This window comes from Marmota flaviventris, chromosome 15 (assembly GCF_047511675.1).
Source record: "Marmota flaviventris isolate mMarFla1 chromosome 15, mMarFla1.hap1, whole genome shotgun sequence".
In the NCBI taxonomy this organism is placed as follows: Eukaryota; Metazoa; Chordata; class Mammalia; order Rodentia; family Sciuridae; genus Marmota; species Marmota flaviventris.
The window spans coordinates 48,574,966-48,593,532 of record NC_092512.1 but is presented as its reverse complement, the minus strand read 5'-3'; the positions used below and the strand labels follow the sequence as shown (position 1 = coordinate 48,593,532).

At 37.9% G+C, this 18,567-nt stretch overlaps 1 protein-coding gene across 1 annotated transcript in view; it reads left to right on the top strand.

Moving 5' to 3' along the window:
* Window positions 1–18,567, top strand: part of Atp6v0d2 (ATPase H+ transporting V0 subunit d2) — a 46,291-nt gene that overhangs the window by 6,484 nt on the left and 21,240 nt on the right. Inside the window, exon 2 of the mRNA XM_027948503.2 lies at window positions 3,999–4,170. Coding sequence (XP_027804304.1) covers window positions 3,999–4,170 — 172 coding nt within the window. The remainder of the gene's footprint in view (window positions 1–3,998; window positions 4,171–18,567) is intronic.

Below are 18,567 nucleotides of genomic sequence, written 5' to 3'. Positions count from 1 at the left end.
CCTCTACTATCCCCCCTCCCCTCCCCTCCCCTCCCCTCTTCTCTCTCTGCCCCCTCTACTGACATTCGTTTGTCCCCCTTGTATTATTTTTCCCCTTCCCCTCACTTCCTCTTGTATGTACTTTTGTATAACTCTGAGGGTCTCCTTCCATTTCCATGCATTTTCCCTTCTCTCTTCCTTTCCCTCCCACCTCTCATCCCTGTTTAATGTTAATCTTCTTCTCATGCTCTTCGACCCTACTCTGTTCTTAGTTACTCTCCTTATATCAAAGAAGACATTTGGCATTTGTTTTTTAGGGATTGGCTAGCTTCACTTAGCGTAATCTGCTCTAATGCCATCCATTTCCCTGTAAATTCTATGATTTTGACAACAGTTTTATTAGGTGCCGTGGAGAGTGTAAAGAACAACAAGACACTATTTACTACCTAAATACTTACCAGGTTGAGAGGATGTCATCAATAATTTACCGAAAATTTTAAGAGGCTCTAAACTCCTTCTTAGACAATTAAAGGAGCAAAACAATTCTTAAGAAAGATTAAACTTGAGGCTGGAAACACGTGAGGGAAAACACGCCTAGAAAAACCTAAGAGGTAGACACAATAATCTAGGTCAGTCATTCTAAACCCGAAAATAAAGAGTAGAAGTCAGAGAAGAAATGCAAGGGATTTGGCATTTAAAAAAAAAAAAAAAAAACTAAAGAAGACTGAAGTTTCCACATCACATGAATGGCAATAGCTTCATAAAAGTGGAGGAACACATGTCTGGTTTTATAGATATTGATATATTTATTAAAAGTCTAAGTAATTATTAGATCTGATGGTAGAATCCAATACATTGGTTGGCAAATTTCTGATTTAGAGAATAATAACCAAAGTTTTAAGCCAGTTGAATTAAAATATTTTGAAAGTGACCTCCCTATAGCAGTATTATTATTATTATTATTATTACTACTACTACTACTACTACTACTACTACTACTACTGCTGCTGCTACTATTATTATTATTTGGAGCTGGGGACTAAGAAAGGACTGTCTTCTTACTTATTCTAATCCGTGATATAGCCTGCAAGCATAGATTTGATACTTAGTATACTTTGTGTATATGTGGTGCTGGGGATCAAGTTGAGTATGTTAGGCAAGTATCCTACCACTGAGCTATGTCCCCAGCCCTCTATATCCATTTTGTAGGCGAGGAAACAGAGTTCAGAAACATAGTATGCAGTGGCATAGGCCTGTAATCCCAGTTACTTGGGAGGCTGAGGCAGGAGGGTGGCAAGTTCTAGGCCAATTTGTCCTATAACTTAGCAAGACCCTCTCTCATAGTAAAATATGAGATAGAGGGTCTTGATTTGGGAGGAGGTGTTGGAGTTGTAGTTCAGTGGTAGAGCGCTTGCCTAGCACATGTGAGGCACTGGATTTGATCTCAGCACCATATAAAAATAAATAAATAAAATAAAAGTATCATGTCCACCTACAACTAAAAAAGAAAAATAAAAAAAGGCTGGGGGTACAGCTCAGTGATAGACAAGAAAAGAAAAATGAAAGGTCAGATAAATTCCATAAGTTCAGCACCAGCAGGAGGCGAGAATGGACAGGGGGCCACTTGGTGACAACATCCTGGACAGGCACCTCTAATGTGCTTCTTTGTCATAGCCTTCCTGGAGGTTGGTAGGTCAAATACACACTTTTTTGGTCTCTATATGGAGTAGGATCCAGCAGGGCTCTACCACTGAGTTCTGTCACCAGCCCTTTTAAAATTTCTTTCTTTCTTTTTTTAATTTAACTGGCTAAGTTACCCAGGCTGGTTTCAAATTTACAATTGTCCTGCCTTAGTATCCTGAATAACTGCCATTATAGGTGTTCACCACTGCACCAGGCTGGACATTGATTTTTATACAGAGGCCCAAGCAGGACACTGCTTGGAAAAACAATAATATACTCTAAAAATGATCTGCCAACAAATTAATAGAAGGTGATCATGATCTCTTACTTCCCTGTCCTGACTCATTGAGTAGTCAAGTGATCTCATATAGTTCCTTTAACTAGGCAACTGCAACTTTTGGAGGATACTTTTTAATATTTTACCCATGTACAAACATGCAGGCACATGTATATTTATAGTCTTTCAATTCCTGCAATAAAAAGCCTATTTATTCCAAACATAGTTGACCACAAAGTCTTATTACTGACATCCCTGCTTAGATAAGCATTTAAAGAAATGCAGGGAAAAAAATTAAGTGAACCAATTTTGAAAATTATAAATCTATGAGCACTGTTGTTTTTCTTAGTAGTAATCTACCATCATCGCAGAGCAAATATTTCACATTCTAGGGTTTCCTTAGAATCCACATGTGAGTTCCCTTGGATTACTTTGAAGCTGGGAACAGGGTGTCTTGTAGTCTACCTGCCTCTCCACTGACTCCTGATTCCACAGTTCCTACAGGGCCTGAAACACTGGAGACATTAAACTTCAGCATCTCTCTGGCAACTGAGAGGTTTGAAAGTTGCTTAGCTTAGAAGAAACATATGTCACCGAGCAAAATATCGTGGTTTTGAAAGAAATACCATTTGTGTCACTTCTGTTGGCAAATATTCCTTGGTGCTGAGAATGCAAACTGTCAAATTACTTAAAAATCTGAACTGCCAAAATAAAAGTGAAACAAGGCACACGCACACACAAAAAAAGCATAACTATTTTTAAGTGAATTCATTAATTATATAATCAAGCAAATAAAAGAGCCTTTCAATGCAAAATCTACTTGGAATGCCAAAGAAGAATGGCCCATACCCTGTATCTCAGCCACTCAAGAACTATATCTTGCCTAATGCCAGATCCACTCTCCCCCAAGGCTATCAATTCATAGACCTCTTATTCCCAGGATACAGATACCAAGCCCTCCAGAATGCTCCAGTGTTTACTTCATCTTACCTCTCCTTTTCTACCACCTTTTATAAAATTTAACATTAAAAATTGTATATACTTATCTTGTATAGCATGGTTTCTTCTTTTTTATGTATAAGTATTTATTTTTAACTGATGCATCAAAATTACATATTAATGGAGATACCATTAGCCCTGGGTTCTAGCCCCAGCACTGGGTTTGAGGGGTGGAATTTTCTCAGAAGGAAATGACAACAAAAGAAGTTGGAATTTAGCTAGGTGCTATCACAGTTTGTAATCCCAGCTACTCAGGAAACTGAGGCAGGAGGATCTCTTCAAAGCCAGCCACAGCAAAAGCAAGGCACTAAGCAACTCAGTGAGACCCTGTCTTTAAATAAAATACAAAATGGGGCTGAGGATATGGCTCAGTGCTTGAGTGCCTCTGAGTTCAATCTCCAGTACCCGCTGCCCCCCAAAAAAGAAGAAGCTGGAATTTAATTCAATCATCTAATAACCCAAACCACTGACATTTAAAGAATGCATGGCATAGTCTGGTAGACATGATGTTGGATATGTTGGATTTTTAACAGAAGTATCTTCTCCTGTCCTATTTCAGCCATTATATAACTCCAGTATTTAGCCATACTGAGCTGTGGGTTCTTTATTTATAATGAAAGGAGTTGAAATGGGGCAGTGATGGCTGCCACTCCATGGGAGTGATTACTAATACATTTTTCTTTTCTGTCAATTTGGGACAGAGACTTAGTATCCACTCAACAGTTTCCCAAACAGCTACTTCAAAATGACTAAAACTGGCTCAGGTAAAACCATCTCTACTAGGTTTCTGTTGTTCTTTCTTTCTAGCTCTGTGAAAAAATACCAGATTTCTGAGATAATTGGAAAATTTTTTGGTGTGCTATAATACGCATATTTACACTGAATTTTTCATGGCTTCAGAGATGAACACGCAAGTTTAAATGACATACAGACATTATATGGAAATCTAGTAAGACACTAAGTGTTTTACCTTAAAGTTACTACACGTTCAGTTAATATTGAAAAAGCTATTTATGCATGCTGAAAATTTAACTTGATTTGTGATCTCTTTTCATTTCAGATCTGAAAATTCATCTTCAAACCACTGATTATGGTAATTTCTTGGCTAATCAAACAAATCCTCTTACTGTTTCCAAAATTGACACCGAGATGAGGAAAAAGCTATGTGGAGAATTTGACTATTTCCGGAATCATTCCTTGGAGCCTCTCAGCACGTTTTTCACCTACATGACGTAAGTGATGGCAGGAAGCTCTGATAGCCCCAGTGTGACTGTGCAGGTGCCCCTGATGGTCGCAATGGAGTGTTAGGGCTGAGAACTTAAGACTTTTCCCATTATTTGTAAATTTGAATATGTTCAAATTTTAGCAGCTGATAAACTCACAGCCACATTTTCACATGAGGAAAAAAGATATCATCAATTTATAAAGGTTGTGTGATAGTGGCTCCATGTAAAGCAATGTTGTCATTTCAAAAATAATTAAGCGGTATCTGATGCTCAAGGTAAATTTTATGTGACCTTTTTACATCATTTGTGCAGGTAGGGCTGAGGTATCACAAATGGTTCTGAAGGTCAATTCTACCTCTCACAATTGCCCTTGGGACCGTGTAAGTGCCCCCTGTCAAAGTGACATGTTTGTTACCTTTATCTATTACTAGAGTTCCAATCTTTAATATAATAAACATATAATATAACATATAGTATAGTAAACATCATAGTAAATTGCACTTTTATTAATCCAGTTAATAAATTATTTCCAGTTCCAAAATGAGCCTTTTCAAATGCCTCTGTACCTCTCTAGTTTTCCTAGCTGATGAATGGGAACAAAGGTCTACAATAGACAAGTTGTTAATTATGTAGATAAAATTTAGATGTAAGGTTAAAAAGTTAAAAACTTAGGCCCAAGTCCTACGTTGGTGCTGGGCATCCAGTCACTCAGTACATTTGTGGAAAGATATTAACAATGAGTCAAATGCTGGATTGTATAAGCCAAATGTTGGTCAAAAGGAACAAAAGAACAATCAGGACTTTGTGTCAAACTCTGTGCTCAGAGGTAGCAAATTAGGGAAATGAATATGAATAAAAGAAACTGGGGATTGGTGTACATGCTGGGTGCTTCTCAGAGAAATTGTCCCTCGGGAAAATCCAAGATGTTTAGAAGCAGGTTCCAAAAGAATAAGAGAAAGTCAGGATGAGTGAACAAGGGCAGCTTCAGCATCTGACTGGTTGACTGGTAGCATATAAAATGAGGGTGCTGCCTTGAGGGGAAGGCAGGGGGAGGATCTGCTTATCTGACCAGGAAGACACTTCTTCTGTTCTCCTATCCCTCTTTCCATCCTTCCACTTCTTTATTATCCATTCTTCCATTTTACAAATATCAGCAGCTCTGCCCTTAAGTCCAGTGAACAAGAGAATGAAGCTAAGAATATCCTCATGTTTGTGCAGAGCTTACCCAAGCTAGATGGACTCTAATTGCTAAACATGACTTTAGTTTGAGGGGAAAATTAATATGCCAGTCAGCAAGATTTCTCACTGTAGCAGATACTTCTTGGAACCTAACTACAACAGCCAGAAAATACCCCATGGAAGAGAACTGCAGTCCCAGGGTTTTGACACAGAGGAAAATCAATGTAAACTTTCTATTATTCATACTGGGCAAGGCCTGTCTTTGATTGCATATTACATTAGCTGTTTGAGAATCAACTTTACTTCATGAATAGCATCTTCAAAAAACAAGGTTGGGGGGTGGTCTGGGGATGTAGCTCAGTGGTCGAGGGCCTGCCTAGCATGACAGAGGCCCCTGGTTCAATCCTGAGCCTTGCAAAAAAAAAGCGGGGGTGGGGGGGTGGAATCAAGGGACATAAGTATAACCTTCCAAGAGTTCAGAAAAACATAAAAATTGCTTTATTCTGTCTTTCTCCATCTAGGTCCTCCAAAACTAACCACTTGTTTCTTATATATGAAAAATACTTAAGGTTATGTGTGCCTGTGGATATACACCCCACCTCCTCACCCCACATTTCAAATGTATATAAATGACGTCATCTTCCTTATTTGCTCTTTCTCCCTTAATATTTCTAAGAAATGTCTTTGTGAATGTCATTCTTTTAAAATAACTGTAGAATTCTGTGTTTTGTATGTGTCATAACTTCATTCATCAGTCATCTATTGACAAGTAGATAACCTTTTTTTTCCATTACATTTGCAATTAGCTTATTTCTGTGAAGGCCTATTTTTTCTTTTCTCAGTACTGGGAATCAAACCAGGGCCTCATGCATGCTAGGCAAGCACTGTACCACTGAGTTACACCCCCTGCCATCTATGCAGATATTAAATTTATTTCGCAGCTCACTTTATAGCACTGGAAGTGGTGAGTCAAGGGAACATGCATATTTTATTTTGGTAAATGTTGCTAAATTTTTCTCAGCAAAAGTAGCACCAATTTACATCCCTAGAACAGTGCCTAAGAAGGCCTATGACTTTACACCATGACCACCACTGGGTACTCTCTAATTTTTACCAGTTGAATAAGTTTAAAAAATGGTATCTTTTTTCTTCAATTTATAGTGAAATTGATTTTTTTATGAATGAAATTGATTATTTCATATTTATTGTTTGTGTACTTGACTGAGTTACATTACCTAATTTTTATTGGAGTTTTCAGTACTTTTTAATTGACATGTAAGTCTTTTTATAAATTAAGGACATTAGACCTTCATAATACAAGTTTAATATGTATTATCTTGGTTTGATATAATTTAATTTTTTTCAGTATTTATTATTATCATTCTTTTGCTTGCTGTAGAAACATTGAACTTTGATGCTAGGGAACTGAACCCTTGCTCAGCAGGTGTTGTACCACTGAGTTACACTCAGGGAGCATTTTTAATTAGCTATAATGATCAATATTTTCATCTGTTGGCATCTGGTTATTTTGCCGTAAATTTCGAAAGCCCTCTTTAATTTTAAATTTGTAAATAAATTCACTTGTCTTTTTTCTTCCACTCATCTGTTGTTGATAGTTCATTTTTAACATTGATAACTTATCTTAGAATTTATTTGTTGTAAAGAATGAGCTCTCAATCTTGAATTATTTTTTCCCAGTAGCTCTCCAGTTGTTCCTACCCCATTTCCATGAATAAGCAAATAGAAGAAATGACCACAGTTTAAGGAAGGAAGTAATTGATACACTTGAGACAAGTGGTTAGTGCTAATGGTCCTTGTTTGCCACAATCAGTCCTCCTATCAGCAGTGGGGGTAGAATTCTTTCTATTTTATTTAAAGAATCCACAAATATAGGGCTAGTTAGAGATGAAGATGGGGTATGAATTTGGATCTGACTTGGTCCAGGTATTCTGGAAAGCTTTCCACAAGGTCTGACCTTGCCCCTAGAATGGGGCAAGATTTGGCAGTGTGGGAGAAAGCTCTGCATCTGGGGCTGAAGTATGCAGATGGGAAGGGTGTCACATGCATGAGTCACAGTCAAGGTGGCCAGCAGTGGAGTAAACCAAAAGAGAAGGGGAGAAATGAGGATGGGAGGCTGGAGAAGTGAACTGCAGCCAGATTTTGAAAGTCTTCAAAGCCAGGCTAAGAGAGTTGGACTTTATCACAGCAAAGTATTTTTTATGTGTGTGTTTGGGTGTATGTGTGTGCACGCGCATATGTGTTGTTTTGTTGGACCCTTCTGAAAAAAAATTTAAATCTTAAGGGAAATTTCAAAATGTAAAAGGGAAGAGGACGCCAGGTTTGCTCATAGAACACCTTCCCTCTCCTCATAATGGTTGTGTTGAGGTGGATAACACTTGGCTTTGGACTGAGTTCGATCTTGGTTCATATCTAATCTTCAGTGACTGCCTGTGAGAGGTTTTGCAAGCAGCAGTGGCTCCTGCAGAAACACCTGGCACAGATGATTATAGAGACTTCAAGGATTCCCAAAACAACTAGGGACAAAAGGGCCCTAGTTGTGTGGATGTAGAAATGATAACTAAAATGCCAGCCAGCCTTTCTGAATAGCACTATGTACCAGGGGTTCTGAAAATGCTTTACAAACATCACCTCACCTAACCCTCCTGATAAGTCCTACACAATCTTATCACCATTCTAGGGATGTGGAAACTAAAATTTAAGTGCAATAACTGCAGGTCTAACAAGTGAAGGAGTCATGGTTTGAAATAAAGATCAGCAGTAGGCCTCATAAAATTATTTAGCTCAGATTTTAGTGGAGTTCAGAAAATCTGACCACAATGATGCACCAGGGCAGCTCATTCAACTAGGTCAGAAAGCTGCCAGGTTTTGTAGTTTGGAATCGGAAAACATTTCACATAAAGGAAATTTGCCCAAAATATATTAGGAAATGCTCTACTTCTAAGAATGATTGTGAGTCATTTGGTCAGTGTTCCTCTTATGTGATGAACCCAGTGAGTTATTGTTTCTTAGTCATAGAGTCTTGGTCCTGACGGCGCCTTAACATTTATTAAGCTAACATCCTCATTTCCCAACAAATGACCATGTTGAGCCTCACTTCCCCACAAACTACTATGTTAAAAATATATTCTGTCCCTTAAAAACAAATTATTTGAAATTCCAAATATTTCTAGTCAATAACAGTGTTTAAAAATTGAATTTAAAAAATACAGGAGTCACAAAGTTATCTATAGAATGTGAACATAAAATTGGAATTGGAAAGATAGCTTTGGTAGTTTAATTTAGTGTCATTACCAATGGACATATTTTACTTTATGCACACTATTGGCTATATACTCTGAATTAGTTCTTTTGGTGTCTTTATCTAGAACTACTCGTATATAATGGCATTGAATATTTGTTAAATCAATATATAATCCTGTATTTAGCAGCACCTTACACAAAACTAGAAAATTATTTCTTCAGAATTTAGCATTTTATATTTTATCTTACACTGAGGAATTGGTTATTCATTTGGTCAATACATTAGATAACAACTGGATGATATGGCTAAAGTTATGTTTTGTGATGTTAGTTCAGTGGGTTTTTTTTAAAATTAATATATTAGGCATGAGAAAAAATGGAGGAACTTTGCGCAAGGTGGTGGGAGGTTGGGGAGGGTGCATGGGGGCAGGAAAGATGGTGGAATGAGATGCACATCATTACCCTAGATACGTGTAAGACTGCACATGAGGTGTAACACTACCTCATGTACAGCCAGAGAAATGAAAAGTTGTGCTGCAACTGTGTACAATGAATCAAAATGCATTTTGCTGTCATATATACCTAATTTAAATAAATAAATTTAGAAAAATAAAATTAAAAACACACAAAAGTGTTTGTACTCTCCCATTAGCTAATTCCTAACATTCCTTGTTATCTTTCAAGCTTCATGTTTTAGATTACTTATCAGACCCCTGAAGATATTTACTCAGACCTAGTTGTTTTTTTACCTGTCTCTTTATACAAGAACCGTGCAAAGAAAGGTTTGTATTGCCATTCTTTTAAAAACTGAGAGTCAATGAATTAGTGAATTTTCCAAAGTCACAAATTAAGGGACTTGAGACTTGAAAAGGATTCTGTTCCAGGTGCCATGGGTCTAAAAAGCCTATGTTCTTGCCGCTCTTAGAAGTTGATAACAAGGCATGCAAGTCATAAATGCATGGTCTTCAAAAAAAAAAAATGTGCATATTCTCCTTTGGGAGATTGTGATCTTATTGGCCTTGGAGTAGGGCCCAAATGTATTTCAGGAAACTCTCAAGTTAGGCTGATGTGCACCTCTGATTTAAACTATCTCATCATGGGGCTTTGACTTCACCACTTGGAAGTGACTTTGACAAATACTTTCATGAGTTTCTCTCTAAGCTATCAACACAGAATTATCACCCTATCAAGAACCAGATAGCTCAACTGGACCAAAGCCCTGTATCTTCTGAATCTCTGTCCATGTTTTGTTCCACCATGTCATCATGTCCTGTGACTTGCCAGCCCTATTGCAGAACTTAGAGATTTATTTCAACAGCAAAGGTTGTACAAATGGAAAGGTGTCCCAAAATTTGAAATCATTTTTCTTATTTCTCTTCTTAATGTTTTTTGGTCAAGTGTTTAGCACCCATGAACTTACATCAAATAGAATTATTTCCTGTCCTATTAGGAAATACCCAAGGCAGCATTATACAAATGACTAAGTCAACCTAAGAGAAGCAGTCTAAATTTAAGTTAGTGTAATAAAAATAATCTTAAGCATTGCACATTTTATGTGATATAATTACTGTACATGAGAAACTTATTTTGAAAATCTGGAACAGATATTTTTAAATACTTAATAGCAGGAAGATCTGGAGGTTTTGTATACTATAATTACACACAGTTGTATGAAACAAAGGAATGAATCCAATAGCATTTTAATGAAGACTGTTTAATGTAGGCCCGGGTTGTTTTATTTTTCTTCCTTCCTACCCAACACTTCCAGCAGCATTTTAATTTCTCATCTCTTTTCAAATTAGCCATCTTTTAAAAATAATCTCTCAAGCATTCAGAGTATCCCACCACAGTGGCTATAAAATTTCTGAATATAAGAAGACCAAAGACAGATTTTCAGTATGGAGTATAGTCAGCCCTCCATATCTGCCAATTAAGCCAACAATGGATGAAAAATATTAGAGAAAAAATTGCATTTATACTAAATATGTAAAGGCTTTTTTCCTTGTCATTATTCCCTAAATAATGCAGTGTAAACCTATTTACATAGCATTTACATTATGTTAGGCATTATAAGTAGTCTAGAGAAAATTTAAAGCATACAAGAGAATGTGTACAAGTTATATGCAATTTTATAACAGGGACTTGAACATCTGCAGATTTGGGTACCTCCAGGGAGTCCTGGAACAAGTGCCCCCCCCCCCAACAGATACTGAGGGATGACTATAATGCATCATCTTAAATTAAGAACATAAAATTCCTGAGAATTTGATGTTAAATGCCCCACACTGAAAATGTCTTTAGAGATTCGTTTATAAAGGTTGATCTGAGTTCTTGAATATCTCAGTGATGCATTAGAGACCATCTATAGGCTTGCCACTGTGTGAAACATACACTTCAGGGCTCTTAGTGCTGAAATCAGGAAAGTCCTCAGCAATTCAGATGAGTTGGTCACCCTGACACCTGGTAGGCAAGAAATGAATACTGTAACCCTGGTTTACTGACAGCTTCCAATTGAGAAAAGCCAGAAAATGTGTCCAGAAATGGTGAGCAACTAAGACAGGATAATAGTGGCAGCTATCACAGAGGCCCAAGCCATCAATCAATTAGAGGATCCTAGAAAAAGTGAAGCAACTCATTCTGACTTCAAGATTTTGCGGAGAAAGCAGCATATGAACCAATATCGACAATGGGCTTAGGTTGAAGGAATAACAGGTATGAAAGGACTTTATGTTTGGATATAACTACCCATCTTAGATGTGGCTGGACCTTAGACATGAGCAAGGAGAGAGCCTGGACTGGGATGAGAGCAGAGCCTGCCTAGATTCAGAGCTTGGATTCTAAATCTCCAAGTAAAAGTCAAGAAAGGAAGACTTTGGAGAGGCACTTCTCATTCACATGCTTCTGGTGTGCTACAGTCTATACCTCTAACTTAATAGTCACCACCCTGTAGGATGAGGAATATGTTCCCCCTGGGAGGCCATAGAAAGTGGTTGAACACTTCTGCCATTTCTGGCTGGGTGGCCAAACGCAGTTTAACATTTAAGCATTAATCAATTTCTCATCTGGCCAATGGGAGAGCACTTAAAGAACCTAGGACACATGGGTACAGATGTTCTCTCCAAAGGGCTTGGGCAACCCTGTACCTTTGGCCTTGCAGGTTGTAGTGCACTTAGGCTCTCTCCATAGTCAGCAGTTTTTCTCAGCAGATAGTCTGTGTTACCAGTACCTCTTAATTTCTGATATCTCCGTGCTTCATGAATCACTCTCTCAGGGGCAACCAGCTGAGATTCCAATCCTGCTGTGCTTTTCCTGGTATCCCCAGGCTTCCTTTGAAATCAGGTGGAAGTCTCTCTGACCTAACTGGAGCATCCTGCATTCCTGCAGAACCAGTATCCCGTGGATGATACAGATAGGGGCCAGACAGATGTGAGTGGTGGGAGCACAAGAGACTATTCCTACAAAATGGGCCCACTGTGCTCACCACCCCATGCTTTTTTTTTTTCCAAGAACCAATTTGCCTGCCTGGCGTAATGGGTCAGGATATTTCACATTCCTCAGAAAACTACCTGTTTGTTAGCTGCAGGAGAGATAGAGGCCAGCAATAATGTTGATAACAGGAACCTATGTTACACTAAAGGAAGATTTTTATGACCCTTTTTACAGACCAGATCTCAGAATTCAGGGAGATAAGAATAATTCCTCCTAACCATAAAATCTGTGAGAATTTATGGTTAAGAATCCAATTAGAACCAGTCAGCATGGGCCAAAGTGACCTAGAGTTGTCATGGCATCGGGGACTTGAAAGTGTGATGTTGTAATGCCAGATTCGTGGGACCCCAATAGATCTCCAGGAGCTGAATCTGATGCAATCACACAGGAGTCTTTATTGCAAGCTCAAGCCTGGACTCACAACCGTTCCCGAGGCAGCAGTCCCAGGGAGTGAGTCCCGGTCCTTTGTCCAGTGAGATTTTATAGGTTTTGGGGGGATACTCTATGTGTCACAACATCACACAGCAAATCATTCCATACCTCGGGAAAATCAAACAACAACTCTTAACATTGATTAGCACATTCACTGGTGGGAACAAGTTGGGTAGGGGTGATTGGCTAGTACAAGAGGGGGATTCCTTTGAACTGATTGGTTTAAGCCACAAGGGGAGTACGTGCTAAACTACATGGTTTCCCAAATGTTATCAACCACCATAAACTACTTGGGGGGTCATCTGGCATCCCAGGTATTTTCCCTGTCTCATGCTGATTGGTGGTTGCTAGGGGGTTGCTATGGATCTTTACCTAGCCTGACTGAGTCAGGGACACCTGGCGCCACAGATCTCTCCTGTTATTTGCAGACAAAGAACTCAGCAGGGTGCATATGTGCTTAGGAGTGCTCTGTGGGTTTTTCCAAGGACAAGGGTCACGCCCCCTTCCTTGGACAGGCTTTGCTCTGAGGTAGAGGCTGGTTTCTCAAAAATGGAGTCACATTAGTTTTTCAATGTCATTCTGCTGTCAGTGAAAAGTCAAAAAGTGAACCTGGATGGAGCTCTCTGGAAACTTCTCTGGGACCCAAATAAAACTGGAGTGAAGGAGAGGGACACTGTCATCTCCTCTCTGAGAGAACACACTCTCTCCCTTTCCCTTTTCCTATTGCTTTAATAAACTCATGCCTGTGACTCTGAACAACAGGTCTGAAATCTTTCTGACTTGATTGCAAGAATCAGGCCTTGAAGGGGGGGTAGTCTTCACTGCCTCAGTTCCTGTTACAATGCTAGTGTCTGCTGTCAGCTTGGATAGTAGTTAGGTCTCCTATAATAATGGATGAAGAAGCCTCTGAGTGCCTGGGCAGCTGAAGCGATACAGTAACTTCCTAGGCCTCCCTGTACAAGTAGGGTGCCCCCAGGATCTCTTCTCTTCTGTATATTTATGCTGAAATGGGTATAGTCTAGCAAATTCTGAGATGATGTCAGGCCATCTTTCCAATTGTCTCTGTGTAAAGTAATTAGCATCTCTTTAGTGGCTATAACCTCCTTAACAATTGCACATTCCTTGGCCTTTTTACATGGACGTTTCTAGATAAACTACAAGTTTTAAAAATCTTTCAGCTCTGTTCTCTGCACCTGATTCTCACAGTAAACCTTGCTAAATGCTGCCAGTGAGATCCATGCCACTGACTGAATGTTCTGCTGCCTTGAAATCTCCTGCATCAGATTAGTCCATTGCCTTAAAATTCAGCCTCACAAAAGGTCTCAGAATGTGGGCAAAATATAGCCGAGTGCTTTGCCAGAATGTAACATGAATGGCCTCTAATCCAATTCTCAATAGAGTTCTCATTTCCCTCTGAAAGCTTGTGAGCACAATCCATATTCCTGGTTTTCTGAACTCCCATCAGAATTGTGCCCATTAAGCTCCACTTACATTTTAAGGCTTTTTGCAGCCTGCAAATATTTACAGACTCCTCCCACAAATCGGCTCCAGAGGCTTCTGAACCACATGGTTAGGTTAGTCATAACAGTGACCCCACTTCTCTACCAGTTTCTGGGTTAAGTCAGTTTTTCATCATTGTGACCAAAATATACCTGACAAGGATAACTTAGAGGTGGAAACGTGTATTTTGACTCATGGTTCAGAAGTTTAGTCCATGGAGGGCCAACTCTATTACTCTGGGCCCACGTGGAGGCAGCCTTCATGATAGAAGGGTGTGGTGAAAGAACAGTGCATGGTCCAGGGCTGACAAGAAGCAGAGGGAAGAATGAAGGGAACACAAGGGAAATGAAATGAAGCCTTCCAGGGCATACCACCAGTGCCCTACCTCCTCCATCTATACCCCACCAGCTACAGTGACCACCCAATCCACTTAAACTAGGATGGACTGATTATATTACAGCTCTCACAATTCAGTCATTTCATCTGTCAACATTCCTGCATTAACACAGGAACTTTTGGGGGAGACCTCATATCCAAATCATAACAATCAGCATAACATTTATTAAGTGACTGCTGTGAATAAAGGTTTATATAGATTCTAACATTAGAAATGAATTCAGTATAGACTTTATTTTCTAACCAGTGGAAAAATTACTTACAGAGTGGATTCTAAGAGTATACTTCCAAAGATTATGATTTAATAGGCCCTAGAATGTGGCCTGTGATATGCATGTTTGAAGGTTTTCCAGGTGATACCTATACAGATGAGAAACTCTGCAACCAGTAAATAGACTCTAACAGGGGCCTACGGTGTGCCAGCCGTGGGGCCTCAATAAAAGTTCATTGATCACTCAAAGCCTTAGTTTCCTCCTCTTTTCTAATGGACAAATGTAGTTACATACAATGTGGAGTTATGAGTTTAATTTAAAAATGAGCTAGCTGTGTGTTTTGTGGAACCAACTGAAAATGAAAGTACAGGGCCTTTTGCTTTAAAATGTTTAATAATTTCAAGAGAACAGTAAATAATTAAATAAAATGTGGGGCTCAGTATGATTATGTGGTTTGCACACAAATGAAATGAACTGATTAAACTAGATATATGTTTACTGTATATTATATCCATTATACATATACTATATACAAATGTATAATATACATAGGGTTCATTTTCCTTATGGTTCATGGCAAATCTAGCAGAAAGAACAGAAAACACAGGTTTACCTAGTCCTGCCATTGGATTGTTGATATAAACAATGTCAGAAAAATTACTGTCTTAATATAAGAATTTTAAGGTAATGAATGTGAAAGAGCTTAGGAAGTCATTGCTGCAACAGTTCTTATTGGGATACAAATCAGGGGCAAGATTTCATTTGGGCTTTGTCAACTTTCTGGCTAGCCATTTACCAACCACCAGGGGGCAAGATTGATCCCAACAACCTGCTTTCCAAAGTGATACTCCTTCGCCAAGAATTGCTTAGTTTAAGAGATTTGAGGCTGTGCTGTAGCCTTAGTTTTCAGAATGGGGACTGAAATGTAGCCTGGTACTAATCTGGTACATGTTGCTGTACTTTTATTTTATCTTGTTTTTTTTTTAATTGAAAATAAGCACCTGTGTGTTTTCTTAAAGGAGATTTTTTAATTAAAATTTAATGCCCACCATATGCCAGTAATTTTATAATTACTTTACATATATTAGATTCATTTAATTCTCACAACAACCTTGCTGGGTAATACTACCAGTGGTCGCCATTCATAAGTTTAATGAATATCTTTTGAATTACTTCCTATATGAAAAAAAATTAGATATGTGCATATATATGTATATGCACATATATACATGTATTGTCTATAATTTATCTTTTTAAAAGTAATCTACTATGAATTTTCCATGTAAGTATCTATAGGTCTATCTTATATAATGAATGTAGTATATCACATTTTTTGTGTGTGTTTGGTATGTCATAATCGATTTAATCATTCCCCTTTTGTCTAACTAGGTTGTTTCATTTCTTTGTTGGGTCAAGTAATGTGGTAATAATAATAATAATGATAAAAAAGTCATGTTTAACCCACATCACTGTACATACACTTTGCTTTCTTATGGCAGAACTTCTCTAGAATCTAGTCCCAGAAGTGAAATTGCTTTGTTAAAGGTTATGTAGATTTTAGGTTTTGATAGATATTAGCAAATTACTCTCTAATACTCCACAGTGTTTGGAAATCTTGCTTCTCTTTTATCCTCTCAGCTGCAGTGATTGGTGTTTTTCCCCATGTTAGAAAAATATGAAATTATCCAAAATGTGTTCTGACTGGTATTTTAAGCATAATAAAGATGAGATCCACAAGCCATTGTTCTTGACCATGTCGAAAAGACTGTGATGTGCACTCATAGCATGCCTAGCCAAACTGACAAGAAGCACTCCATTGTTTTTGTTCGGAGTGACCACAGTATTCCATGCATGGCTAGAAGAGAAACAACTCTGGAGCAATCTTTTTTTTTTGAACCAGGAATTGAACTCAGGCACACTCAACCACTGAGCCACATCCCCAGCCCTATTTTGTATTTTAGTTAGAGACAGAGTCTCACTGAGTTGCTTAGCGCCTTGCCATTGCTGAGGCTGTCTTTAAACTCGTGATCCTCCTGTCTCAGCCTCCTGAGCTGCTGGGATTACAGGCATGCGCCACTGCACCCAGCTAGAGCAGTCTTTTTAATATTATGAAGATTCTCCTGGGAGGATACATTACAGAAAATTCAAGGAACAGGCAGCTATGGCTCCTATTAAAGAAACTCAGGACTAAGATTCCAAGTAACCAGATATTTCCTTTATTTTTGTTCACCATGAGTTAACATACTTTTGTGAACATAGATATTTATTCATCAATTGAAAAAGTGACAATTATATCTCTGTTCTGTGCAAGGAAGAATTCATGCCCCTGTGAGATCACAAGAAATATATTCAATAAAATCTCCACATTATAGATATTATAGTTAATAAATATGGGTAAGAATTAGCTACAAACAACTATATTTAAGAGAATATATAAAACAACTTAACCATGGGGAGAGGAGGGCAAGGGTTGGATACAATCAAAGTGTGTTATATACATATACAAATATGCCACAATGAAATCTATTATTATATATAATTAAAATGCACTAGCAAAAAATAAACAAAATAACTTACCCAAGAGAACACAGTTGAGTAGTGGCAGAATTAGTACTGGAATCCAGGTCTTATGTCATACTAAATATGCAATAAATGCTTGTGAATGAGCATGCTAACTATTCCTCATGTTCATCACTGGCACTGCCAATGTGTGTTGAAAATTAATTTTACCCCAGGATAAATATAAACACAAAGATTTACAGAGAGAGGAAAAAATATCACTCTTACTGGAGACATTTTAAAAGCTTAAGGAAAAATGTGATGTTTGAATGTAGCTCTAAAGAATGGGAAGGATTTCAACTTTTAGCAACTTTATACATCTAGAGATGAGTAGGACCCAAGACACCAGTGTAGAAAAGGACACACAAGTTTGAAGAATTTTTAGTCCAAACGGATGGTTTAGATCAACATTGTAAAGAATCTTAAATGCTAAAGAATTTAAAGATTCCACAACTACAGAGGATTTGGGAAAGGCAGAGTGATCAGCATTCTTGCTCTGAAATATGCTATAATAGGCCTTGCTGACTTCTGAATAATTTTTCAGTGTTTTTTTTTTTTTGCTAGAAAGAAAAATGAATGCGACAGCAAAATTGTTTTTTAAAATACATTTTCACTTCCTCTATTTAAAAGAGAGAGAGAGAGAGAGAGAGAGAGAGAGAGAGAGAGAGAAGCATCAGAGTAAAAGTTACCAAAAATGCAAGAGGGAGCAGAATGTTTATGGGGATATTCTAAATCTCAGCAGATTATTTACCAAATCAGGCAAAATGGCTGGGCTTCCCCATGTGAGCATCCTTATGTGCTTAACTCTGGATTGAGCGTACCCAGGGTTTAATGTAATGTTTACCAATGTAATCAAGGAAAACTTTCATTTAAAAAAAAATTAACACATTGGGAAATACTTCCCATATAACATAGCCTTTGTTATCCTTATAACAATAAGTACGGGTAGAACTGATAAGAATGAATCAGCACCATTTATTGAGGAGATTCACTGAGGAATAAAATAACTTACAAAACATACACAAAGTTACACACACACACACACACCAGTTCTTTCCATGAACAATTACCTCTGAGAATTTATTTTATATCCCTATCTTGGATTATTCTTCTGTACAAGTGTGACTTAGTCAACATATCACATAGTTTTGGTCACCTTAAACAGTATCATTGTCATTAAGAATACAATATATTATGTTTTGCAGGTAAAAAAAAAAAAAGAATTATGACCAGACCTGTTAGGTAGAAAGGAACCTATATCAAACAAGGCCTAATATAAGGAGGTGACTCCCATGTCTAAGACAATGTTTTCAGACAATGAATCTGTTGCAATCACCAAGTAATTTACTATTCATTTGGGACCAAACTTCAGACT